The sequence below is a fragment of the Erpetoichthys calabaricus genome, chromosome 12 (genome assembly GCF_900747795.2).
Source record: "Erpetoichthys calabaricus chromosome 12, fErpCal1.3, whole genome shotgun sequence".
Taxonomy (NCBI): Eukaryota; Metazoa; Chordata; class Cladistia; order Polypteriformes; family Polypteridae; genus Erpetoichthys; species Erpetoichthys calabaricus.
The window spans coordinates 17,527,863-17,555,285 of record NC_041405.2 but is presented as its reverse complement, the minus strand read 5'-3'; the positions used below and the strand labels follow the sequence as shown (position 1 = coordinate 17,555,285).

At 40.3% G+C, this 27,423-nt stretch overlaps 1 protein-coding gene across 1 annotated transcript; it reads right to left on the bottom strand.

The window, feature by feature from the left end:
- Positions 1-11,269: 11,269 nt before the first annotated feature.
- Positions 11,270-26,136, bottom strand: LOC114662975 (tripartite motif-containing protein 16-like). Its single transcript, XM_028816724.2, has 6 exons — positions 25,524-26,136; positions 22,887-22,982; positions 20,071-20,304; positions 19,365-19,524; positions 18,200-18,265; positions 11,270-13,204 (listed from the first exon to the last, which is right to left on the bottom strand). The coding sequence occupies exons 1-6, from the start codon at positions 26,094-26,096 to the stop codon at positions 12,654-12,656; spliced, it is 1,680 nt and encodes a 559-aa protein (XP_028672557.1). The 5' UTR covers positions 26,097-26,136; the 3' UTR covers positions 11,270-12,653.
- Between the last annotated feature and the right edge of the window lie 1,287 nt (positions 26,137-27,423).

Here is a 27,423-nt window from a genome sequence, read left to right as displayed (position 1 = left end):
ACATAATATTTTTATATAAAACGAATGCAACTTTTTCATTCTCTGTTAAATAAACATGACTCATGTCAATAAAGCATAATATTTTAACAATTGTTTTTAAACCTCACCGAGTTACTTAGTTATAACCTTTTAAGGTTGTCAATTATTCTTGTTCCAGTATCATTTTATAGCTCATGTTCAAAGTTATTAATAAGAAATAAACAGGTTTGCTTAGTTTAATTTGGTAAAAACAATACAAACCAACAAAAATACAAAAGATTAGTATTGAAAAGCTGAAATGTACAACAGTTGTACAAGAACACTGCTTCTTTGGCTGTGCCAGAATGCCATGACCAATATATAACTAAATATGAACACAAAATGCACCTTGGATACAAGTGTATATTTATGTAACTGTATATATTATAGAATAAATGTTGAATATTAGTAAAATATAAAGTGCAAAAATTGCTGCTTGGCACCTTTTTTCACAAAATATATATTTTTTTATTTTCAAACGAGTAAATTTGGCAAATGCATTGTATTGTATTCGGGTATATTATTTATTTGTTTGTATTAATAATATATATATCTGTTTGAGCAATGTTATGATAATACTAATGAACAGCAATGTTGAAAGTAGTTGACCCATAATGAAAGTCAGAACTCTTTTTTTTCAAAGTATGTAAATGTAGCCGTACTAAGCGAGTAAATCAAGATAACTTAATAGGACATTTACTGACTTGTGACGGTAGTTAGTGAGCATAGTTTGAAAAACCATTAAAAGAGAATACAAGGAAAAACGCACAACGGAATAACGTTAGTCTGTGTGATTAACTGTTTTAAATGAATATCTGAATATTTCTCATATGTGTGTTTTTTTTTTACTTTTATTTCACTAACCTTTTGGTGTAAACCGGTGACAATAACTCAAACCCACAATCTGTGGCTTCCTTGAAATTCATGTGACTTTACCGCCAAGTTATCCAAACTCCGCTGACGATGAATCCACTTGGTACATATTAATTTCCAGTGAGGGCTAAACATGACTATTTTGACTTCTACCTAAATGACTGAAATTAGTATATTGTTCATCCCACAGGATTCAATAAAGGAAACATGATCGAGTTATGTTCAAAAGTGGAACATAAACAATATGTGTAATATAAAGTAAATACATTTTTGTAAATGTTACAACCTGCCATTTCACTTTTTCCAGTGAAGTTCTCCACTTAATTTGTTCCCACTTACACCTGTGTGTATCCATCATAAACTATTCTGGTTTGATTAATTTAATTTGTAAGTTTCTGCTGCTATATGCATGTAAATTTCCCCTTGGGATTAATAAAGCTTAATCTAGTAAAATATTTAGAAGGAAACGGAAGAGAAAAAAAAGACTAGGGCTGGGAATTAATAATCCTCTTAAGCCTACAAATGATTTGAATAATATCCTTAGAAAGGAAAAAAAAATTGTGATATAAGAATTATCTGACATGGCAGAATGAAAACACATCCATTTCAATGAGGTCTGTTATTGGCAAAGATTGGATTGTAATTAAGCAACTGAGTTGGAGCAAAAACCTGAAGTCACCATTGACCCTCCAGGACTGATTAGTATCACTCCCGATTATACGGTAAAGCAAACTGATGGATGAAACAAATTAATACTTATTTTGACCTGATAAGAAATTTCTTGATTAAGGATTAAACTGTGAAAGTAGCTCCCGAGAAAGACAGGAATAGTTCAATCAATCAGTCTTTATTCAGTCACAGATGAGTACATGGATTCCACATTGCAAGGCAGAAGAGCAAAGTTCTGCTTTTTCAGTGGCTATTTATACCCCCCCCCCCCCCCCCCCCCACTTATATATAATATTGTTTACCTATGCATTTCATTTTATATTGTGCAGAAACGGCCATGCAGGTGAGGCAGGTCTTCACAGCTCTTCGCTGTCTGCCGGTACAGCAGTCACAAAGCTACTCATTGTGTTCTGTATAGGTTAGGGATGGACAGGACCCAACTGCTGTTTCTTTTAGCTGCTCCGTAACTGCCTCACTGGGATTGGGAAGAAGCAGTGGGGATCAACAGCTGCCCTTGGTGTAGGGGGCCATTTGCCACAAAGCTAGACATGTTAAAAATTGGAACAAAACTGAAGGGGAAGAAAGAAGTACAGCGGACAGAAATCCCACAAACTGATGTTGTCACACACGTGTGAATAGGAGTCAACTAGAAGGTCAGAATAATGGCAATTCCCCGTCCGACCAGGGGGCAGCGGAGTGCACTAACTGTCTTTCTCGATCCCTTGCAGACCATTCTCAGGAACTTTTTTTTTTTTTTTTTTATTTTATTAATTTTCATTGTAATCATTCCATACAAATAGATCAATTTATAACCCAACAAAATTGAAGACAAATCAAACCCCACCCTTGAGAAGGAGAGCTTAGCCGAAGGAGAGTTGCTTAGGGCTTTTTAATAAGGCAACAATAAACAAAAGAAAGGGAGAAATAAATATATATGTAAATAACAGATGGAGAAGGGAGTTAAATGCGGTAATAGTTATTTCTCTTATTCTAAAATAATATTGATTAAATCCTGCCAGGTTTTGAAAAAATTTTGTACAGATCCTCTAACTGAGAATTTGATTTTTTCCAATTTCAAATTATATAAAACATCGGTTTCCCACTGACTTATCAGAGGATGACATCACTTCTGGTGCCTTAGATGACATCTCTTCCAGTCCCCACATTTGATGATGTCACTTCCATTCCCGCCTCTGGGGATATCACTTCCAGTCCCGCCTCTGAAGACGTCACTTCCAGTCCAGCTTATAACGACATCACTTCCTACACTGTCCTTTAAAGTGGCCATCTTGTCTCTGTACCAGTAGTTCAGTTGTGGACTCTGATCTGGAAAGATCTCTATTGCAGTCCTTAAATCCATTTGCAGCCAGGACATATTATATGGGTGGTTGCCCCAAACCTTCTTAATGTCTCATTGTGATTTTCGTGACAATGCCTAGTAGTAACAGTGAAGATCCTTTTGTAGATGATACTAATTCTTGTTGGGCACACTCAGTTGCATTAATTACCCAATTAAAAACTGACATACAGTTAGGTCCATAAATATTTGGACAGAGACGTTATTCTAATTTAGGTTCTGTACATTACCACAATGAATTTTAAATGAAACAACTCAGATGCAGTTGAAGTGCAGACTTTCAGCTTTAATTCAGTGGGGTGAACAAAATGATTGCATAAAAATTTGAGGCAACTAAAGCATTTTTTTTAACACAATCCCTTCATTTCAGGGGCTCAAAAGTAATTGGACAAATGAAATAACTGGAAATAAAATGTTCATTTCTAATACTTGGTTGAAACCCCTTTGCTGGCAATGACAGCCTGAAGTCTTGAACACATGGACCCTATACATAAGCAGTCTCTGTGGGCCCCTTCCTCTTGAAAGCACACTTTTTATTCCAGACTTCGAATCCCCCAAGTGGACCCTAGGTATTCGTCACAAGGCCCTATAGAGTCGTGTGGTCAGCTGAACACATCACTGGGTTTTCATTACCAGACGATGTTGAACCAGGGCAAAGAAAATTATCAATGATGCCAGCCATCCCAGCAAAGGCCTCTTGTCTGTGCTGTGGTCAGGTAAACACATTCACTGCCTGAAGACCACTTTAGAGAGACTGAAGAGGAATCAATTTCCACAGTCCATCTGCATCTTTAATGAGGACAAGGTCTAGAGCTACAGAAGATTTTCTTATATTCTGTTTAATTTTAAGTTATTATTTATTTATTATCAGTTTATTAATTCCCTATTTTTATAGTTTTAATAAAATGCATACTATTGCTAATGATTTATATTGATATTTATAAGTTGTGTATTGTTATTTATTGTTCTTAGCACAGTCTCGGATTTTACCAACTAAGCATTTCACTTGTCACGCACGAGCGATTAGAGAGCAGCTGAGCGACCGGTTTGTGGCGTAAAACGTCCCGGGGAGGACATGTGGCAGTGTACTAACCTTTCTTTCTTTACTTCCTCAGAAAGACCGAAGCGGCGGAGCCGTAAAGAGCGCCCGGACATGTCGAGAAAATGCACACTTCCGGGTGCAGATGTAAACAATGACGAGCCGTGATGACGTCAGACTCCCAGAATCCAACACACCACTTCCCAGCATCCTTCACTCATTATTTCCTGTCCACCGTTGTAAAATGTCCGTCCTTCCCTACTGGTTTTGTCGAATTTTGAGTTACAGTGAACTAATTTTTGACCTTTTTATTTTTGATCTACAGTATACGGGGCATAAAAACCCCAACCCTTAATCGACTGTTGTTTCTTTATTTCACAGTGGAGCAGTCGTGCGGATTAAGGAAAAAATACAACGTCCGAAGATGACAGAAGGACTAGACCTGAACGCGGTCCTTAACACACTCGTCGCGGAGCTGCAGGCAGTGAAGATGGACGCAGCCGCGACTAAAACAGAGCTCGCTGATACGAGGAGGCGACTGGCGGCAGCAGAAGCGGTAAGACCGGAGCCAGCGATGCCTCCTCTCCCTCCGATGTTGCCCCTTACGGCCGATGAAGACATAGAGTCGTTCCTAAGAATTTTTTGCATACCGCCACCCGTAACCAGTGGCCGCGGGCTGAGTGGGCGTCCCTCTTGGCGCCGTATTTGAAGGGACCCACGCAGCGGGCTTATCATGTCCTCCCCGAGGAGGAAGCCGCCCAATACGACCTCCTGAAGGCCAGAGATACGGAGTGACCTCCGGCCAGCAGGCACGCGCCTGGCGGCAGTGGCGTTTCGACCCCGCACTCCCAGCAAGAGCCTAGGCTTTTGAGTACTGGGGTAAGCTAGGGCACTGGCTACGGCCAGATAAGAACCAGGCTCGCCAGGTGGTAGAGCAAGTGGCATGCGAGGGTCTGATTTACGTGATGCCAGATTATCTCGCCCAGCAGGTCCGGAGGCACCCGTTTAAGGACATGAATGGTCTTCTGGAGGTACTAGAGCGACAACTGGCGGTGACCCAATTCGGGGGGTCTGATGGCTCCAGTCGGGGGTCTCGAAAAGGACGGCCCGTTGTCCCCGAGCCCTCTCGCCGCACCGCTGAGGCTCCGGTCAAACCCAAAGAGCGTAAACTCGCGCTCCTGCGCTGTTTCAAGTGTGGGGAGCCGGGACACTTGCTGCCAGCTTGCCCTCTCAATCAGGAGCCCATGGACTGCACCTGGACCCGAGAGGAAAGGTACTGTGCACTGTCTAATCCCCTCACGGTTACTAATACAGGAGTGGTGTTATTGAATGGGCACTTGGTGGTGGCAATGTTTGACTCTGGGAGTAACATTACAATTGTTGCTCGCCGTTATGTTTTACCGCGACAGTGGCTCGCCCAGCATTTGGGGGTCAAGTGTGTGCATGGAAAGACCATATCCTACAGGTCCACAATGTGCTTCATCTCCTGGGAAGGGACTCTGAAACGAATGATGGTTGCCGTGATGCCGGAGCCTCCCTTCTCAGTAATATTGGGACGGGATTGGTCTGACAATAAAAGAGGTAGGACTGTCACCACTCCAAAAACCGAACTGGGTCTGGTTATGGATGGTCAGGAAGCCTTCCCAGCTGCTCTCACGCTGTGCACTTCGGCGACTTTTGATGACGTAGAGAGCTCGGGGGAGCGCTCTTCGGCGCCGGACCTCAGCCCGGAAGTGGCACCGGGTGGAGTTCCGGAGCAGTTGAGTGCTCCCATGGACCCAATAGTGGATACACTCAGTGGATTAGATGTACAATATCGCTCTACTCCCGCGTCATTCAGAAGAGAACAATGGAACGATGATTCCTTAAAGTTCGCCAGAAATGCGATAGTGTCTGCTGACGACGTGTCGTCTATGGCTTCCACACCACACGGACCCTACTTTGTATTGGAGAATGATTTGTTGTATCGAGTAGCCGAGCATGACGGCGAGGTACGGAAGTTGTTGCTAGTACCGCGGACTTACCGGCGGGAAGTCTGCGAACTAGCTCACGCCCACCTCCTAGGCGCCCATCTCGGGGCCGAAAAAACACTGGAGAGGGTGAAATTCCGGTTTTACTGGCCCGGGATCAATGAGGAGGTCCGACGTTTTTGTCAATCTTGCCCGGTTTGTCAATTACAACAGATTCCTAGGAGGGACCGTGCTCCTCTGATCCCGATTCCCCTTATCGATATACCATTTGAATGGATCGGTGTCGATCTGGTGGGACCCCTGGAACCCTCAGTGCGTGGTTACAAATATATTTTAGTGATGGTGGACTACGCAACTCGATGCCCCGAGGCAGTTCCCTTGCGAGCTGCTAATACAAAGAACATCGCACGGGAATTAGTAGGATTATTTTCCCGGGTGGGCATACCCAAAGAAGTCCTCATGGATCAGGGTACTCCCTTCACCTCGGAAACGTTCAGGGAAGTTGCCAAACTACTCCGGGTTAAGCATCTTAAGACATCCGTTTATCATCCCCAGATGGATGGACTAGTTGAACGCTTCAACCAAACATTGAAGCAGATGCTCCGCAAAGTAGTCAGAGAGGACGGTAGAAACTGGGATCAGCTATTACCACTAGTACTTTTCGCATACAGGGAAGTACCACAAGCCTCCACAGGGTTTTCCCCATTGGAATTGTTGTATGGGCGTCAACCACGGGGATTATTGGATATACTAAAAGAAGGATGGGAGGGGAGGCCCATCCCTCCACCAATGTATTAGAATATGTCGCACAGTTACGCGATAAATTGGAGAAAATTAGACCGTTACCAAAAGATCACATGTCCAAAGCTCAAGCAGCGCAGGTCCGGAATTATAACCGGAATACGTCTTTACGCGAATTCCGACCAGGGGATCGCGTAATGGTGCTCGTGCCCACCTCACACTCCAAATTATTGGCTCATTGGCAGGGCCCATACGAAGTTAAGGAGAGAAAAGGACTCGTCGACTATCTGGTGAGCCAGCCGAATTGTCGACCGAGTGAGAGAGTTTATCACATTAACCTTCTGAAACCATGGAGAGAACGGGAACCTGACCCTCCTCCCGGCCCTACTCTCTCCCTTTTCTCTGAAAATACACCCCTTAACTTCGGCTCCAATTTGACGTCCCACCAATGACAAGAGCTCGAAAGAGCCATCTTGTCTGTCCCGGAGGTGGTCAGCGAGGCGCCTGGCCGGACCTCGTTGATTAAGCATGACATTGTGACTGCCCCGGGGGTGGTTGTCCGGAAACGACCCTACCGCCTCCCTGAGGCGAAACGTGCTGAAGTGGAGCTAGAGGTTCAACAGATGTTGGACATGGACATCATCGAGGAGAGCCATAGCCCTTGGTCTAGTCCTATCGTCCTCGTATCCAAGCCGGACGGGTCGTGGAGATTTTGCAACGACTTCAGATGTCTCAATCAGGTCTCGAAGTTCGATGCCTACCCCATGTCCCGGGTGGATGAGCTCCTAGAGAGACTGGGGACGGCCCGCTATCTGACTACGCTTGACATGAAGAAGGGGTATTGGCAAATTCACTTGACGGATACCGCAAAAGAAAAGACGGTATTCAGTACCCCTAGCGGTCACTGGCACTATAAGGTACAGTAATCCCTCGCTATATCGCGCTTCGCCTTTCGCGGCTTCACTCCATCGCGGATTTTATATGTAAGCATATTTAAATTTTTCGCTGCTTCGTGGGTTTCTGCAGACAATGGGTCTTTTAATTTCTGGTACATGCTTCCTCAGTTGGTTTGCCCAGTTGATTTCATACAAGGGACGCTATTGGCAGATGGCTGAGAAGCTACCCAGCTTACATTTGTCTATCTCTTGCGCTGACTTTCTCTGATCCTGACGTAGGGGGATTGAGCAGGGGGGCTGTTCGCACACGTAGACAATACAGACGCTCATCTAAAAATGCTGAAAGATTATCTTCACGTTGCTATCTTTTGTGCAGCTGCTTCCTGAAACGACATGCTGCACAGTGCTTCGCATACTTAAAAGCTCGAAGGGCACGTATTGATTTTTGTTTTTCTCTCTCTCTCTCTCTCTCTCTCTCTCTGCTCCTGACGGAGGGGGTGTGAGCTGCCGCCTTCAACAGCTTTGTGCCGCGGTGCTTCGCATACTTAAAAGCAAACAGCCCTATTGATTTGTTTGCTTTTCTCTCTATCTCTCTGACAGCCTGTGCTCCTGACACGCACTCCTTTGAAGAGGAAAATATGTTTGCATTCTTTTAATTGTGAGACGAAACTGTCATCTCTGTCTTGTCATGGAGCACAGTTTAAACTTTTGAAAAAGAGACAAATGTTTGTTTGCAGTGTTTGAATAACGTTCCTGTCTCTCTACAACCTCCTGTGTTTCTGCGCAAATCTGTGACCCAAGCATGACAATATAAAAATAACCATATAAACATATGGTTTCTACTTCACGGATTTTCTTATTTCGCGGGTGGCTCTGGAACGCAACCCCCGCGATTGAGGAGGGATTACTGTACTTCCATTTGGACTGCACGGGGCACCAGCGACATTTCAACGTCTGGTTGATCGAGTGCTACGGCCCCACCAATCCTATTGTGCCGCCTACCTGGATGACGTGGTCATCTATTCCGGCACCTGGGAGGAACATATAGTGCAGGTTTATACGGTCCTCCTGACACTAGCGAAGGCTGGACTTCGTATCAATCCTCGAAAGTGTTACTTTGGGATGAACGAAACCCGCTATTTAGGCTACCTAGTGGGAGGAGGATTAGTAAAACCACAGTGCACTAAAATTAAAGACATCTTGGAATGGCCCTGTCCGATGGTCAAAAAACAGGTGCAAGCCTTCTTAGGCTTAGCAGGGTACTACCGCCGGTTTGTGCCCCGCTTTTCTGAGAGAGCAGCACCTTTGACAAATCTTACGAAGAAGCGGGCTCCTTTTACTGTGGTGTGGACCAAGGAAGCGGACCGAGCTTTTTGTGACTTGAAACGGGCCCTTACCTCGGCACCCATATTGCACACTCCTAACTTTTCTTTACCATTTCTCCTCCAGACCGATGCTTCGGACACAGGTTTAGGTGCCGTGCTGAGCCAAAGCATCGATGGTGTCGAGCACCCTGTGCTGTATCTGAGCCGGAAACTGCTGGACCAGGAGACCAGGTATGCAGCAGTGGAGAGGGAAGCCTTGGCTATTAAATGGGCGGTGACCCACCTGCGGTACTACCTGCTGGGACGGGAATTCACGTTGGTAACGGACCATGCCGCTCTTCAGTGGATGGCCCTACATCGTGACTCGAATCCTCGTGTCACCAGGTGGTTTTTGGACCTGCAGCCGTTTAAGTTCACTGTCGTTTATCGTCGGGGCTCCCTACAGGCCAACGCTGATGCTGTCTCCCGCATTCACGACCTCTCGGTTTGGGTCGCCCGACATGGTGGGTCTGGGCTAACGGGGGGGGTCCTGTCACACACGAGCGATTAGAGAGCAGCTGAGTGACCCGGTTTGTGGCGTAAAACGTCCCGGGGGGGACATGTGGCAGTGTACTAACCTTTCTTTCTTTACTTCCTCAGAAAGACCGAAGCGGCGGAGCCGTAAAGAGCGCCCGGACATGTCGAGAAAACGCACACTTCCGGGTGCAGATGTAAACAATGACGAGCCGTGATGACGTCAGACTCCCAGAATCCAACACACCACTTCCCAGCATCCTTCACTCGTTATTTCCTGTCCACCGTTATAAAATGTCCATCCTTCCCTACTGGTTTTGTCGAATTTTGAGTTACAGTGAACTGATTTTTGACCTTTTTATTTTTGATCTACAGAATACGGGGCATAAAAACCCCAACCCTTAATCGACTGTTGTCTCTTTATTTCACACACTACATATCATATTGTGTGTATAATTGTATGTGACAAATAAAATTTGATTTGAATCATAACACCCTAAAGATGTACATTCAGTCCTTGAAGTCTGCACTGAACAAGTGTAAAATAACTGTACTTTCTTATGGGCTTCCTTCAGCTGTTTGTATAAGGGAGTCAAAGCCACATTTAAAAGCAAGATAAATTCTGTATATCCTTTCTACAGTACCATTTTTTTTCTTAATATCTCCGTCATGGTTAACTGAACAGGGATAAACTGGTGATAGTATGGCAAGACCACATTCCAAGGGAGTATTCAGCCTCTGCTAGATAGAGAAGAGGAGGTCAGCAGTAGCCTCCATTTACCAAGTGAACTGCATAACTCACAGTGGCCCCTCTTTCAAAAAAAGACTGCATATACTTTAGGATTCAGGTGACATTTTAATACCAAAATATTTATGCCCTTGTTCAATAAAACAGTCTGGTGTATCAGGACCCTCACACTGCCAAGAAGTGATTCAAGGCAATGCAATTGAGAACGCAGAAAAAACATTATTAACTGTAATGTTTATAAGTATCCATCTATCCATCCATTATCCAACCTGCTATATCCTAACTGCAGGGTTGTGGGGGTCTGCTGGGGCCAGTCCCAGCCGACACAGGGTGCAGGGCAGGAAGCAGACCCCAGGCAGGGTGCTAGCCCACCGCAGATGATTATAAGTATTTAACTCACAAAATACCAATGACTGTATTTTGTATTAATCATGCTGTAGAGAACTATGATTTTATACTTCTATATGATTTTATCTGCATTTAGATAGGAAAGGAATAATGTTTATGCACAGAATATGAGACTAATTTAATTTTTCTATGTGAAAGTGCTAACCTCTTGATATTAACAGAACACCCTGTGATATTATAATTCAATGTGATCTTTCTTTACTCTTGTTTAATATTATAAGAAAACAAGTCACTTATGAATTAATAAATAAGAATTATTAATCTAATCAAACAAATATAATCTAATGAAGATATTAAAATTAAAAGAATGTAATCTCTTTATAACTAATGCAATGAACTTTAAGAAAACTGCTTAAAATGGGTTTGTACTGAGACGGGCACATTCTTTAGATAATGTAGGCGCCTGGTACTGTTTGTTTTTCTGTACTCCTATGTCATAAATTTAAGATGTCCCCTAATCTATGGATGACCTCAAAATGAACTGTTATGGTTTTTTTTTTCTGTTCTCTCTTTAGCTAAATGAACAAGCTAGGTGATAAAAGGGGGAACCGTTTTTTTCTTTAGTCAGTCGGCCCAAAACTCAAATCAGTTAGCTGAGCTTGGGGGGGTTAGTCTCACCATCTCTCACCAAGAATAAATAATAAAGAAATTGCTTTTAATTTTAAATTGGTGTTTTTCTTGTCGTTTTCTGACTTCAGCGCTCACACAATGGTGGAACACACAGGAAAACCATACAAATATAGAAACATAGACATCACATCCAACAACCCCCTGAGTCTGTCTACATGCAGCTGCTAACATAACTCTTTTGTAAGAGAATATTCTCTTAGTTTTCTGAAGGCTGCATTTTTCACATTGTTCATGCGACTAAACAATTTAAAAAATACTACCATAAAAGCCACATGAGGTAAGTTGCTATTTAGCTGTGGTGTGTGAAGATTCGTGCAAACTTAAATTCACAGTAAAATTCAGCATTTCATATTGCAAAAAAAATTTGCAAAACAAATGATACTCTGTTTCCAGTGAAATTTGTGTCATTAACACAAGAAGAATGACGTTCACTTCCTGTCTGGAAGCATTTCATGCATTCATTTTCCATGCATCTGGCATCTGCCATTTACTCAAGATCTCTAATGAAAAAAAGAAAATTGACGGAATGATTTCCTGTCACATGAAGATATTTTTTTGAGCTGTCAGCCTTGTGTTGTGCTTGTCCTAGTAGTGCATACTACGATGCCCACTTTGCCAGTTTAGATGACAATCTAAGCGGTCACAATCCTAAAGATACGAGGGACATTCAAAAACTTTCCACACTTTCGTATTTTCGTTGGAAACGGTGAAGGTGGGAGGAGTAGTAATTGGGCATTAAAACGTTGGTACGACGCTGGGAAAATTGCAACGAAGGTGACTACATAGAAAAGTGATGTCATTTGTTTTTGAAATTAATAATAAATAGAGTTTAAAAAGAGTGCAGAAACTTTTTGATCATCCCCGTACATTGAAAACAGAAAAGTAACATGAAGTGCGCATATCATCAAACTGGATAAGGCAGTTGCTAGTTCATGGAGGAGATTTGGGATTTGCCTTCTATTCAGTGGGTTTTCCTGTGGTGAAAGCACAGTGATAATGCATTTCGGAGTGTCTTAATGTGAAAAATATGCATAATGTCACAAAATATGCATTGTGCTCCTCTGCATTGATATGACTAAGAGGCATAAATAGAACTGCTTTGCTGATGGGCGATATATTGCATGCATTACACAGCTACAGAAACGATCACAGATTAACACGGAAGTGTGAACAATGTTATTCCATGTTTCCCCCACTAATAAAGTGTTAAGACGCACAAAAAATTATTTTAGTGAGTTTCACAATTGCAAAATTATCTACAAAATGAATTTTAGTGCCAATTTTGCAAAACTGTATGTGAATCAAAATGTACCTGTTTTACTCATCACTACTACTGTATTAAGTAATGCAATAACTAAAAATTAACAGGATGACAATGACATACCCCACAATCTTCTGATCTCTTAATACTGTAACTGCAACAAATGTGCACCTTCACAGCACACAAACAAATTTTTATTGCAGAGTCATGAAGTGACACGCGGAAGATGCTGTTCACTTATCGTTTGGCAGATTGTTAAACTATCAGTAACCCAAAACCCTGGGTAGAGTGGCTCGGTGAAGGAGGCCTTAAAGGTGTGAAGGAGGGTCATTGTACCTGAGACACTATAAAATGACAAACAGCCAGAGGGATGATCCAGATAGACTCCAATTCTGGGACTGTGATGCGCAGGGATTACAGTTTCTATCTTATTGTGCCGGACAGAGTAACGAGAATCAGAGCAGAACAAACTCCAGGACTTGTCATTGTATCCAAGCCCACAATCGAGGCTTGTTCCTTTCCTACAGATTCCTTTATAGGTGACCCCAATGTCAATCCAGTCTCCAGTCCATTCCACCTCCCAGTAAAAATGACGGTCCTCCAGAGCCTCCCTGCACAGGACCAGAGGCCAACAGTCAAATCTGTCCGGGTGATCGCGGTACCGGGTAACTGGCCCCCGTCTTGCCTTTCTGTCCCCTTCAGACAGATGGAGTTCTCTGTGTGCTGTGCTGGGGTCCAATGTGAGTGGACAGGAATCTGAATAGGAAGAAAAAATATGAAACTTTGAGAAAATCTGCATATCATCTAATAAAGCTAAGCATAACCTGTTGGCTCATTCACTAAGCAAACTTTAAATTTTATTACAGTTAATAAAGGTCAATTTTATAAAAAATTAATTATTTCTTCTTTTTGAAAGTTAAATCAAGGATATATGGCAACCAGAAAATATGGGATGGGCAATGGGAGTGAAAATGAGACTAGTAGGGTTCATCGTGGCCTTATATATATATATATATATATATATATATATATATATATATATATATATATATATATATATATATATATATATATATATATATACTAGCCATGTGCGCCCAACTACGTTGCGCGTGTTAAAGTTGTCTGTGAAGGGCTCCCTGTTTAAATGCGGTTGCCAGTCATGAACTGGGCCCTTCTCTCGCACAGCATTATGATTTTTTGGAAGGGAAACAAAATTACAAAACAAAACCCTTGGACATTGATTCGATAGGAACGGCCTACTCGGAAATACTGTCCGAATAGTAATTATGTGGTGGTGTAGGAGCATTTCTGCTTCTCTCCCTTCACAGTCCATCTCATTTTCACGACGCTGTCGTTTCCTCTCACGATCTCTTCTCAACCTTTCTCCAATCTCGCAGGTTGCTTTGTGTCAATCCAAAGAGTAAGGCAATATACACGGAGCAATGGTTATAAAAGGGGGACACATAGGTATCCAGGCTCTTTAAAGCATAAATAGGGATCACTTCACTGACATGTGAGCAAGCCACGGTACAACTGTGAGACGCGCAGCACTCTCCGGCTACAATGTCATAATAATAATTTCCGGAATGTGCTGTTACGTTGTCATTCATTTTACTCACTGTCTTTCTTTCATTCATATGTTACGTAGGCACGTACCTTTTATCTTCGGCAATCTCATTCTCTAACCAGGCCTCAGGAGCTAACCAGCGTAACACTGTCCACCACCCCTTTCATTATTCCGGCCCAATGTTGACATCCGTGAGTAACAATAACGTACTAAACTGGGAGGTGGTCTACGCATGCGTGGAATTCGCGGACAAACAAAGTTCAAGATCCAAATGAAGATTATATATAAAGATTAGTTAATTTAAAGCACAACAATTTGTTTAGTTTGAATGTCTGTGTTTTGAGGTGTGACTGGAGTACTACAGTCTTCAGTAGTATAAACCTGGAGGAGATTCTTAATGCAATGCCTATGTTTTAGCTGTCTCTCTACTGCCATCTAGTGCTTCTTCTTCTAATTCATTTGCGGACAAACAAAGATCAAGATCCAAATGAAGATTATATATAGAGAAATATATATATATATATATATATATATATATATATATATATATATATATATATATATATATATATATATATATATATATATATATACAAACATGTTTACATTATTCATGCTCACAACAAGTGTAAAGAATAAAACCAAACCAATACAGCCTTCTAAGCTGCTCATATAATAAGATATTATTATTTGTGTACTTTAAACAACACTATTCTATCTATATGCACTTGTTGGGGGCATATGATTATGTTGCAGTGCTATCTACAACCACTTGACGCTACTGGAATATACTTAATCGAATCGGAAATCTCTGTACAACCACTCAAACCGTAGAAAATATTTTATTTATGCTGCTGAATGATACATGAAGAGCCCTTTGCTTGCACAAATTTTATCTGCTTCAACATTTTGTCTATTGACAAAAAACTGGTCAAATCCTGGCGTGACACATTTACTCTTTTCAGCGTCTTTACTGTATGTTCTTTTGGTATTGACATGTTGCGTTGTAGCAATTGTGCAGACGCTAAGATTCACATCGTCTAAAGATAGTGATTTGTTTATTTTGTTATGGGGTCCCTAGGAATGAACCCAGCATTGACCCGACACACACACACACTCACACACGGAGACACTGATAAGCAGCTCAATGAATCAATTAATAATAAAATATATGACTTGATTTGAGCCTAGTTTTGTAAAATTTTACTTACTTGTATGAAATGTTGTTCGATTTTAATAAATTCAATAAAATGAATAAAAAAATAATAAAATATATATTAATCAAATAATGAAGAGAAAAATCTATATGAAACAAAAACGTATACGCCAAAGCCCTATCGATTCCCCACCAGTAATAATTATTTATATACACAAAACAACAGACACTACTCGGTAAACATTTAACACTCACAATAAAGTTCAACACAGTCAAGTACAGCAGGATCAGATGACAATGTGCAGACTGTAAAAACCCTATGAACAGCGTTCCAAATGATATTGTAAAGTTTTTTTAGAAGTTTCCAGATGTATAGTAGAGAATTGGTGTGAGTGGGAGGACTCCCCAGATGAGGATGTATCCAACCAAGATGAAATTCACATGGACAACCGTGCACTGGACAGCACATACTGTACATTCAAAAGAAACTGTAATCCATGGTGGTTAAAGTTGTACAGTAATCCAATAATGCATGTAATGCATAGAAACAAATACAGACAGATGATCGCGATTCCCTCTGCATCCTTTTGGCTCCCTTTTAAAGATCCTGCTTAATCATCCTTCTTCCCATCCACCCCTGTGCCTTCCGAATCTATCCAGTGACTCAGTACAGTCAAGGCCACTGGGAGTTGTAGGCATTTTAAGTGAAACCGCAACAGTGTAATATTTCTGAGTCCTTCATGGGAAATAGAAAATGGTCCGCCCAACATTTGGCTTATCAATTTGTTATTCATGGAATCAGAAAGATCTTTTTTTCTGAAATTTAAATTCTCTGTGATGTTTTTCGTTAAATGAGCACAAACCTGTAGTCACACTGCCAGATTAAGCACATGGCCGAAGCAAGCCATCTGTAATGTTGCACTTTTGGAGGTCCCAGGTTGTGAATGTCGCCTCAGAAATAAGAAAACTGCATTTGATAGGTGGGATATTGTCTGCTTTGAATAGAACTTATATGATTGGTCATTTTAATGTATTGAACGATGTACCTAGAAATATGCTTTTTCTGAAATGTTATACACACTGCCCTGTCAACATGAATTACTGATCTGAGAAATGAGTCACGTTTAAATATGGGACAAATTATTTTTTAAGAATAAGTTGGGACACCAAAATTGAACAAGAAATAAGGAACAATCCCTAAGAAAAGGATGCATTCCAATCATTATTAAATCTATATCTGTAATAATATATTTTATTTATATAGCGCCTTTCCCATGCTCAAGGCACTTACAGAATATAAGAAAGAACTGCAGGGTATACAGTATATAGCATTGTACAAACCAGATAAATAAATAAAGAAGATTACAACAGTGAATTCAGGGGAAAAAAACAGACCACATAATTGATGGTCTCACACACACATACAGGTTATATGAGCATCTTGACAGAGAAGTAAACTGAGAGAAGGGTAATAAAGTCAGGTAGAGCTAAAAGCCTTCCTGAACAGATGAGTTTTGAGTTGTTTTTTAAAAGAATTCATGGAGTCAGCTGACCTGATTAATTTCGGTAGGTCATTCCAGAGTCTGGGCGCTATACAGCTGAAGGCCCTGTCACCCATGGAGTGTAGATTAGTGAGGGGCACAACAAGATATGCTAGAATCAGAGGACCTTAGTAGGCAGACAGGCACATAGTGATGGAGAAGGTCACTGGTGTAGTTTGTCGTGAGGTTATTTAAAGCTTTGTAAGTTATTAGTAGGATTTTATATTCGATTGTGTAAGATACAAAGAGCCAGTGAAGGCGAAGCAGGATGGATGTGATGTGCTCGCTGCTGCTGGTTCGAGTAAGGACTCTTGCAGCTGAGTTTTGAATAAGCTGGAGCTGTGATATAAGATTAGAAGGGGCACCTTCCAGCAGTGATTTACAATAATTGATGCGGGATGTGATAAAAGCATGGACGAGTTTCTCAGTGTTAGAAAAGGAGAGGAAGGAGCGAACACGGGATATGTTACGGAGGTGAAAGTAAGAAAGTTTCTTAATGTGATTTATGTGGGCGGAATAAGAGAGGGAGGAATCAAAAATGACACCAAGATGTTTTACAGTAGAGGCAGGTCTGATGAGATCACCGCCAAGATGGACTGGGAAGGAGCTCATTTTATTAAGCTGCATTTTAGTCCCAATTTGCAGGAGTTCAGTTTTGTTGCAATTTAATTTTAAAGAGTTCTGCTCCATCCAGGTTTTAATTTCACTGAGCCGAGAAAGCTCTGATGAAGTTTCACTTTTAACATTGAAGTAGAGTTGAGTATCATCTGCATAAAAATGTAGTCAACTGATGTCCTCAAATTTGAATTCTAAATGCAAAAGTTGAAAATCTGGCTGCCTTTTCAAATGTATTTCCTTTATGGTCCCTGGAAATGCATTTAGTGTGTTTTGAAAGGCTCAGGCTACGGTTTTTCCACCTGCCATAAACATAAACTTGGTGAAGGCGATAGGTATTTGTAAAATATCTTGTAGTGGATTTTAGTATAAGGAGTTCTTTAAGATATTGTGGAGCACTCCCATGAATACACTGGTGAGTAAACAGAGTTTGTATTCAATACGGAGATGAATAGGGAGCCAATGAAGTAACCGAAGGATTGGTGAAATGTGTTCATATTTCCGCACCCTCATCAGGATTCTTGCAGCACTATTTTGAATATAGTGAGATGCAAGACCCCAAGGTCCCAGCTGCTCATACTTACAATTTTATGCCATACCCATAGAACATTAGAACAATGGAGCAATTGTGATGAGAAAGGGTGTTCCGCCCAACAAGCTCATCCATCCTAGTCCCACAATTTCTTCAATATAATGTTAAGCTGAGATTTGAAGGTCCCTAAAGTTCTACTCTGCACACACTATGTGGTCATTTATGCAAAATATGTGCAAAATTTAGCCTTAACAAGTTCCTTTGTGGAACTGACTGCGATATCTCAAAAGGAAAGCATGCCATTCTGATTAAGAATACAATAAAAACACAAACTCACATTGTAAAAACTCATCTCGGCTTTGAGGTGTAGAAGGCTGTAGGATGGGAGCTAGCACTTCACTTCCTGGATAATAGAGAAAATACAATGTAAGTTCAAACTAAATCACATTGAGCCACGGCCTATTAGTGATGAGCAAAACTAAATTTGTCATGAAATGTAGAGTTTTGCTGCACAAAAAAGTCCCAAAACAAACTGCATTTTGGCACAAGCAAAATTTGTGCTATTAGTGCATAAATTTTCATCTTATTTGTAACCCTTTTTCTCCATTAGATGCACTTTGACAGCACTTACCCTTCAAGCACATTGGAGACACCTCTCTGTTGCTAAAATCCTTTGGCCTGGGAGAATGGCTACGAGCCAGCCCTCGAAGCGATCCTGGTTTGGATCGGCTTGCACAGTTAGAGAAAGTAAATGAGGATAATGAGCAGTGTGAGGTGGAACTGGTGGTGTAAATGTTCAGGCAGATGTGAGCATGTAAAAATGCATGGATGGAGCCATGAAAAATCAGGTCAACATTATAGGGTGATCAAGGAAGGAGACATAAGTTTTAAAAACCTTCAAGGCTTCAGTTTGGTGTGCTTCCGGTTTTGCAATTTTGAAAACAATTGCAAAGTAGATTTTAAGGGCAATTTTCCAAAACATTATGCAAAATTAAACTTTCACTTATCACTATTTATTGTAAAAGATTATACACCAATAGAGCATGTGAATATAGAATGACAGATAATATAGAGTACATAACGTATATGTGAGCACAGAATGAAAAATACTAGGGACGTTCAAAAAGTTTCAGCAATTTAATATTTTAATTGGAAATGATGAAGGTGGGAGTAGTAGCAATTAGGCATTAAAAAGTTAGTACGACGTTGGGAACATTTCATCACAAACAAAGGTGACTATGTAGAAAAGTGATGTCATTTGCTTTTGAAATTCTTAATAAATAGTTAAAAAATAATATATAAAATATAATATATAAAATATATTAATACATAATATATAAAAAAATAAATAAAGAGTTAAAAAAAGTGTGGAAACATTTTGAACGTCCCTCGTAATGTAAAGTACACAACCGTCTTCAATGTTCTGCCTAAAATCTTCTGTAGATTTCTTGCTAGTCTCACTCTTGTTTTCATAATGTTTAACATACAAAAAAATCTTGTACCTGATCGAGAGATTTTTTCAATTTCCATCTTGCTGATCCCCTCCAAATGCTCTTTAAGGCAGGACAGCCCCTTTCTCAGGTTACCAAAGGAGACATCTGTAATAACAGTGAACCGGAGTGATTCTTCATCTCCAGGAAGGACGCTGGTAGATGGGAAAGTCTGCATGAAAAGGGAAGTCAAACAAAAATAAATGTTTTCCTTGATTAAAGCCTTGTCCCAATACACTTTTGGCACGCAGACTTATTTTGTTAAATTGGAAGAATCCTAACTCTCCTCTTATAAGTCAGTGGCAAACCGATGTTTTATATTATTTGAAATTGGAAAAAATCAAATTCTCAGTTAGAGGATCTGCACAGAACTTTTTCAGAACCTGGCAGGATCTACTCAATAATATTTTAGAATAAGAAGAAATAATTATTTCCACATCTCTTTTCCTTCTCCATTTATCTTTATTGCCCTATCAAACTCAAAAATTTAGATATGCTTACAAGTTTTAAGGAGTTTTACTCCTTTGGCTATGCTCTCCTTCTCATGGGTGAGGTTTGATTTGTTTTTAATCCTATTGTTTGTAAAAACTGATCTATTTGTACAGAATGATTATAATAAAATGAATTAAAAAAAGCCTTGTCCCACAGGTATTCCAAAAGGCCACCAGGCCCCTCTCAATCTTATTTGACCAAACTTCTTCTTAAGTTGCCCTCTCACCTGAAGGAAGTGGATGTTGTCATCAGTCTCTGAAAGTTCTGCCAGCTCAGCATTTTTCCTCTTAAGTTCCTCGATCTCCTTCTCCAAATGCTCCCTGACTCTTGCTGCCTTCTCCACTTCTCTATTCTTTTGAACAGTAATTAGCTCTTTCACATTTTTGAGAATTTCCTCAGCACGAAGGATCAGCTCTGTAAAGGTCTTCTCACTTTCTTCTAACTCTTTGTCTGCATATATCTGAATGAATGAAAAAAAGTTAATTAGTCCCCTGGTTAGAAAGGAGGACACAGTGGCACAGTGGATATTAATGTTTCGCCACTCTAAGGAAATGGGTTCAATTTGTGTCACTGTCTTTATGGAATTTTTACATTTTCCACATGGTTGATCTTTCAGTAGTTTAGTTCTTCATTACCAATCCAAAGACTGAATGATATACCACTCTAAAACTAACCCAGTGTGGATGATTGTGCCTTGAAATGGATGGGTGCCCCAATCAGGCTTGGTTCCAGTCCTCTTGCTAGAATAGACTCCAGTTCCCCATAACTCCAAATGACAACCAGCAGATTTAGAAAGTGTTTGGATCAATAGACCGGGATAGAAGGCCACCCAATGAGCAGATTCTGCACTTTTCTTGTTTTTAGCTGTGCTGCTGTAACCTGAAGGTGTCTCACGAGACAGGGATAATAAATACTAGTGTGAACTCATTGTGAATTTCTTGTTGCAACAGTGTCTTCATTATCACAACATTTGTGGTCGAATTTCACCCAGCAACATGAAAAATGTGGTCAGAGAGGCAACTGAATTACTTTATTAATCCCCAAGGGGAAATTCACAAATTTTGACATGTTACAGTGAAATTCTGCAGTATTGTATTGTGCAGGATGCAGGAGGTGATCAAAATGACTTATATGTTCACCAACTATTATTTTTTGTGTATTTCTATTTTTTTCCCTCCATTATATGAGGCATTGTATATTTCCCACGTTGTACCCTAACCCTCGTTTCTTTGTCCTTTGTTTTTATACAATAGTTATACTTAATCATAGCACTGGAGAATGGAAATGTGTTGCATGTGGATTAGCCCATGCAAATTACTATACTCTGTACATGTGATGATAATTATCTTACATGCCTCTAAACCCATGTGTCACTCAAGGATTTGGCGGGAGGTTCTTGAGGTGATAATCCCTTTCTGTTTGATTGGTGACTGCCCAACTCCACCTCCAGAGAGTGGCATGCTTTACAAAAAGTCTTCAGGTATTTAAAGACACCACAATGAATTATGGGCAGTATAGTGATGGAGGGGTTAGCACTTATGCCTTGTGGATCCAAAGTCCTGGGTTTCAATCCAGTTTGTACATTCTTAATATATCTGTGTTGGGCTTTTCTCCAGTTTTCCTCTGACATCCAAAACATGAGTGTTAACTTAATTGGTGATTCTTACATTTGACCCTGTGTGAGTGTGGGTGTGTAATGCTGCTATGATAGGTTATGGATCATCTTGTTCTAGCAATTAAAACGTAAGGTACAATGCAGACAAAACACAAAATAAACTGCAAAATACAAAACAGTATGATATGAAAATGCAATATACTGTGCAATATAGAAGATATTGCCAATATACAGGGTGGTGCAGGGAAATGGGAAATTTTCAATTGACGTTCAACGTACAAATAAACACATTACAAAATTAATTTAATGATCAATTGTTTTGTACAGAATATGCAATTAATGATTGTAATCAATATTCATTCAATATTCATTTTTTGTGTTGAAGAAAACATCATGAAGGTGTTGTCCATTTCTCCGTACACATTCTGAGAGCCTCTTGTGGAAATTCTGCATTGCTCGACATAACATGTCAAGAGGAATGCCAATGATTTCTTCTTTAATCCTGTGTTGTAATCTTTTAAATGACTAATTTGTTTTAAAATTTTGAATTGTTTCTCGCTTGGTGGGTAGTTCATAAGGCATTAAAATAGCTTCTAGTCAGAATCTTAAAATTACGACACTTTTTGCGTCACAAAACAGTGACATTGTAGCACTGCAATCTATATATATAAAAACTCACTCATCACGAAATCTCCTGAACCATGAGAAATTGGGACTTGAAATTTGGAATGTAGGTTACCCTTGGGCCATAGATGCTTGCTAAGAAACGGTTTTAAAAATTTCATGGTCCAAGCTCGAAATTTCTTATACTTTTTTAGGCCCGTTTGTATGTCTGTTCGTTTTTCACCAGAGAACTACTTAACGGATTTAAGTTGGGTTTTTTTCAATTTGCTTGAACATTCCGTTGATTTTGCGACTTACTCATCGCGCTAAGTATCATAGTTGGCTTGCGGTACCGATTTATTAGCGCAAATCCGAGACAGACTCATTGGACTGCAGGGAGGGGGGTGGGGTCCTCCTCACTCACACGTCTACCTCGGGGCATAACTTTAACTCCGCTTAGTTAGCGAATGAGAGAACTACTTAATAGATTTAGATCTTTTTTTCTAGAATTTGCTTGAACATTCCGGTTGATTTTGCGACTTCTCTCATTGTGCTAAGAATCATAGTTCGCTTGCAGGAGTGATATATTCGTGCTAATCTGAGACAGAGGCTGTGGGCCAAGGGAAGATGGAAGAGTGACGTCAGGAGTAGAGAGCTGGGCAGGGCCCTCCTCAGTGTCCTGTTTCACTGATACGTGGGCGAAGCCACGGGGGATGGCTAGTGAAATTATAAAGTCAGAAAATAAAAAAGACAAATATATAGACAATTCCTTTATCTTTTCCTGTATAGATATAGGTATGAAGTGTAATCTTAATGAAGTTTACCTCAGTCTTCTCCACAGCCTGCTTGATCTCCTCCAGTTTCTTATTTCGTTCTTGGAGCTTTGTCTGAATTTCTAGTATTGTTGAACGCAATTGCTTCTGTTTGGAATCCAACAGAACAGAGGTTTGTTATTAATATCATTATTATTCTTTAGATTTTAGTTTTTCCATGTATTCTTGTTACCCAGTCCAGGGACATCTCTTGCTTTATGCACTAAAATCATAACAATGACATAGTGATTTTTCCTTTTGGGTATTCTAAGACATGGGTTATGTTCTGAGAGAAAACAAAAACTCACTAATAACAAATTATGTACATTTGAAAATAATGTAAGCTTTGTAATAATACACTGCAGCTGACGTGTATGACTGTGGAACGGGAAAGATCTGGCAAGTGGAAAAAATACATAACCCCTCTCTAAAACAGCCATTTTTAAAATGCTTTTTATGCCATTTGCATTTCATACATTAGATTAAATGGCTTGATTCATTTGCACCTTTGTGTGTGCCCATGTTATCTGCTGCCCTGTCAAACTCTGCTTTCTACACTGCATTCAGTTTATCTAATGCCCTTCAAAATTCTAAACTGTGTTAAGTGACTTTGCAAATGGATGGATGGTGTAACCAGAATTGATATTTGTGATTTGTACGCCTAATGCAGCTGATGTAAGGACAGTTCTTTCCAGCAGGGATTTTGGTTGATTAAAGCAGGCCTGACCCATCACTTTCAGGGAGAATCCATGAGTGATTAGAGCAGGTGCTATTTGGGTCTTAGAATATATATAGATATACATAGCTCAGATAGTAGTTACCTATACCTGGCAAGATTCATAAAATGATCACTGAATAGGCAAAATGTGTGAGTATTTAATAGTGACTGATTTTCTAGAAGCCTTCTGCAAGACGAATGTGGCCTGCACTCCATCAAACCACGCAACAATCTTCAGCATTCTCTACTGAAGAACTGGATGATGATTGTACTGCTCCAGTGGTTTCTCATCTGCCTGAATATGTGTGTATAAATAATTGTACTATATTGTATGTTAGGAATGAAAGCTGTAATTTAAAGCATGTACTGTATGTGCATCTCATTTTGTACCATATTTCTCTCGTCTGAAGGTGTATATATACAGTCATGACCAAAAGTTTTGAGAATGACCCAAGTCTTGGTTTTCACAAAGTCTGCTGCTTCAGTGTTTTTAGATCTTTTTGTCAGATGTTTCTATGGTGTACTGAAGTAGAATTACAAGCATTCCATAAGTTTCAAAGACTTTTATTGACGATGTTTGATATCTTAAAAGTGTTTTTAATATTGAGATATATTCTAGATTAAATCACACTGACACCGCACAAATTCATAAGGAGCTTAACAGTAATACCCATTAGAACATCTGCTCTGGAAGCATTTGGTTTCACAGCAGGATCCAGTCCATTGCAGGGTACATTCACATATTCAGGAATTAACGAGACCACGTTTACACAACCAAGCCATGATGCCCGCATCGACTTCTCATCCATTATCTTCAATGTTTGCTGTCCTCAAAGCCTGTAAACAATCTAAATGTGCCCTGAACAATTATGTATACTTTCAGCTTTTGTGGAATAGAGATGTTTTGATGTACAGCGTAGGTAAGGCACAATCGTGGATCCTCACAAGTTTCTTTCACCTGATGGTATTCAGTTCTTTACGGTTTAGAAGCAGAGATCTTTTTCTAAATATGGTGACTCAGCACTGTAGGGCTATAGCATTATAAGCCTTAACAGTTTCCATGATTTTTGAGAGAACAATTTAAATTACTACCTCCTGAAGCTGGAGTTTATAGCTGCAAACTGGAAAAATGTTTGGCAAAACAATTACATTACATAACCTTGAACAGGAGTCAAGAATGGTGAGATTGTATTGTTAGCTGCTTTAACGACTTCCTCACTGCACCACTGACCGTTCTTTGCAAGTGTCATGATAACTTTAACATGTCGCATCAGGCACAGATAAACCTAACCACTTCCTCAAGTGAAAATGTGATCTATTTAAACTTAGATCTGATATGGATGATTGGAACAAAGATAGAGTTCCGTATCAAATCCAGTGTGAAATGTAAACCATGCAGATTCTGCGTGTTGATTAGACTAAAATTCAATCTGTATAAAATCACAATCAGGTCATTTCAGAGTAGTAGTGTAATGGTGGCCTCAGAATTGTCAGTTAATAGAGAATCAGAAAGACATGCAACAAGAGAGTGGCAAAGCTGTGATTTGAACCCAGGTGTCTGGGGCTGCCCCATTGCAAGACCGCTTTATTTTTACATTTTTATCTTATTAAAAAAGTTAATTTTGATTGCTTTATGATGCCTTTATAGATGTATTTTTATTTTTTTTAAATGTCAATACAAAAAAAAAAGTATATACTCCTATTAGGAGAATTCCATTCAGGATTGGAGCAAAAAGCCCAATAACAGCAATGCTAAAAACATCTGCTAAGCATTGTGTGATGGCCTATAGCCTCTATTACACACTGGATTAGATGCCCCCCTAAAAGAATGACCTACCTTCATTGTTTTGTAGCTTTCACATTTTCTCTAAGAAAAGCTAACAATGCTTAATCCGTTTCAGTTAATTTGAGAAAAGCAAGAAATCCCTCACCTGTTTCTCTTCTCTTTCTTTCTCCACTTCCACCATTTCATGAGTGTTGTGATCCGTCACAACACAAAGCAGACAGATACACATCTGATCCTTTTTACAAAAAATTTCCAAACACTTATGATGCTTACTGCAGCGCTTCTGCTGGAGATTTCTGTCTGGGGCAATCAGTTTGTGATCCTTAAACGCGGCCCCTTCGCAGTGTGGCTGGAGGTGAATCTTGCAGTAGGAGGCCAGGCAGGTCAGGCAGGACTGCACCGCTCGGAACTTCTTCCCAGTGCAGGCGTCACACTCCACATCTTCAGGCCTGGCATAACTCTGAGACAGAAGGGGTCCCATCTGCTTTATTTTCTCAATGACTTCATTCAGCAAGGTGTTTCTGGACAGACTGGGCCTTGGGGTGAACGTCTCTCGACACTGAGGGCATCTGCACACACTGGAGTGATTCCAGGACTCTGAGATGCACTTCATGCAAAAATTGTGTCCACATGGAATGGAGACGGGGTCCGTCAGGGTCTCCAGACAGATTGAGCAAATGAGGTCATCCTGCAGTCTGAGAACGTTGGCGTCTGCCATTGTCTTTCAGAGAGGAGGCTCAGTCAGAAACTGCATTGAGTTACAGAGAAATGAAAGTGAAACTTGGGTCTGTTCTTTTTAAGAAAGAGGTGGGGTTTGCAATGAAGCAGCCATTGAAGAAGGCAGAGCTTCCATCTGTGCAGCATTTGGGTACTGTTCATATCAAAATAAGACTAAATAGAAGCCAAAATATGGTATCTATTGAAGATAAAAGCAACGGTACCAAATAACGTCTGAGGAAAGGGGGAGAAAGGAAAATAAATTAGCCTCCCATATGCACATCATTTCTTCTGAAGAGTTTTCAAGATTTGGAAAGATATTGTTAAGAGTGCCTGGGAATTATTATGAGAGACTGAACAGACCAGAAGAGGCTCAAAAAGTCGGAGACGGACAGTGAATTCAGAGAGTGTTTAGACCCCTTCACTTTTGGCACACTTCCTAATGTTGTAGTTTTATTTTTAAATAGTGTCATCCATGCACGTCAGAGGTAAGCACAACCATCCTGTGACACCAGGGGGCGCAATCCTTGACTCCTCTGTCTGTTTTTCCATATAGGAGAAGACAGCCAATGAGGGCAACTGACTCCACCCCTTCTGCTCCTTGAGATATAAAAACCAGACACTCACATATTCAGGAATTAATGAGACCACATTTACACAACCAAGCCTTGATGCCCACATAATAATTTGATCCATAGTCTGCAATGTTTACTGCTCCCAAATCCTGTAAACAGTCTAGATGTTCCCTGAACAATTGTGTACATATTCAGCTTATGGGGAATGGAGATGTTGTGACGTACAAACATAATTATGGCGTAATCATGGATCCTCACAAGTTTTTTTTTCATCTGATGCTCTTCAGTTCTCTATGCTTTAGAACACTTTACACTTCAGAAATTATTTTATACCAGGGGTCTCGAACTCCAGTCCTGTGGGACCGCAGTGGCTGCAGGTTTTCTTTCTAACCGTCTTCTTCATTAGTGACCAGTTTTTGCTGCTAATTAACTTCTTTTGTCTTCGTTTTAATTAACTTGACTCTGGCCCCTTAGTTGTTTCTTTTTCCTTAATTAGCAGGCAAACAATAATGAGACACAAAACGAGCCGCCACATGACAATCTCACTTGTGCTCAGCACACAATATCCAAAAATAAAGAAAGGTGCAGGTCTCAGTAAGGTCACCAAAACATTTTGATGGTGTTCTTAGAAAAAAAAAACAGAAAATCAAAAGAGTTTTGGAAATGTCTGCTGGGGCAGAATGAGAGCAGCATCAAGAAATGGAATTGAATAATGGGTTTAATTAACAGCCAAGAATCGGTTTCTCATTAAGA

Coding starts and splice junctions, on each gene's coding strand:
- LOC114662975 (XM_028816724.2), bottom strand. CDS start 26,096: ATGGCAGACGCCAACGTTCTCAGACTGCAGGATGACCTCATTTGCTCA. Junction 22,983..25,523: donor AAGAAAGAGAAGAGAAACAG/GTGAGGGATTTC, acceptor GATTCCAAACAG/AAGCAATTGCGTTCAACAAT. Junction 13,205..18,199: donor CCGAGATGAGTTTTTACAAT/GTGAGTTTGTGT, acceptor CTTCCTATTCAG/ATTCCTGTCCACTCACATTG.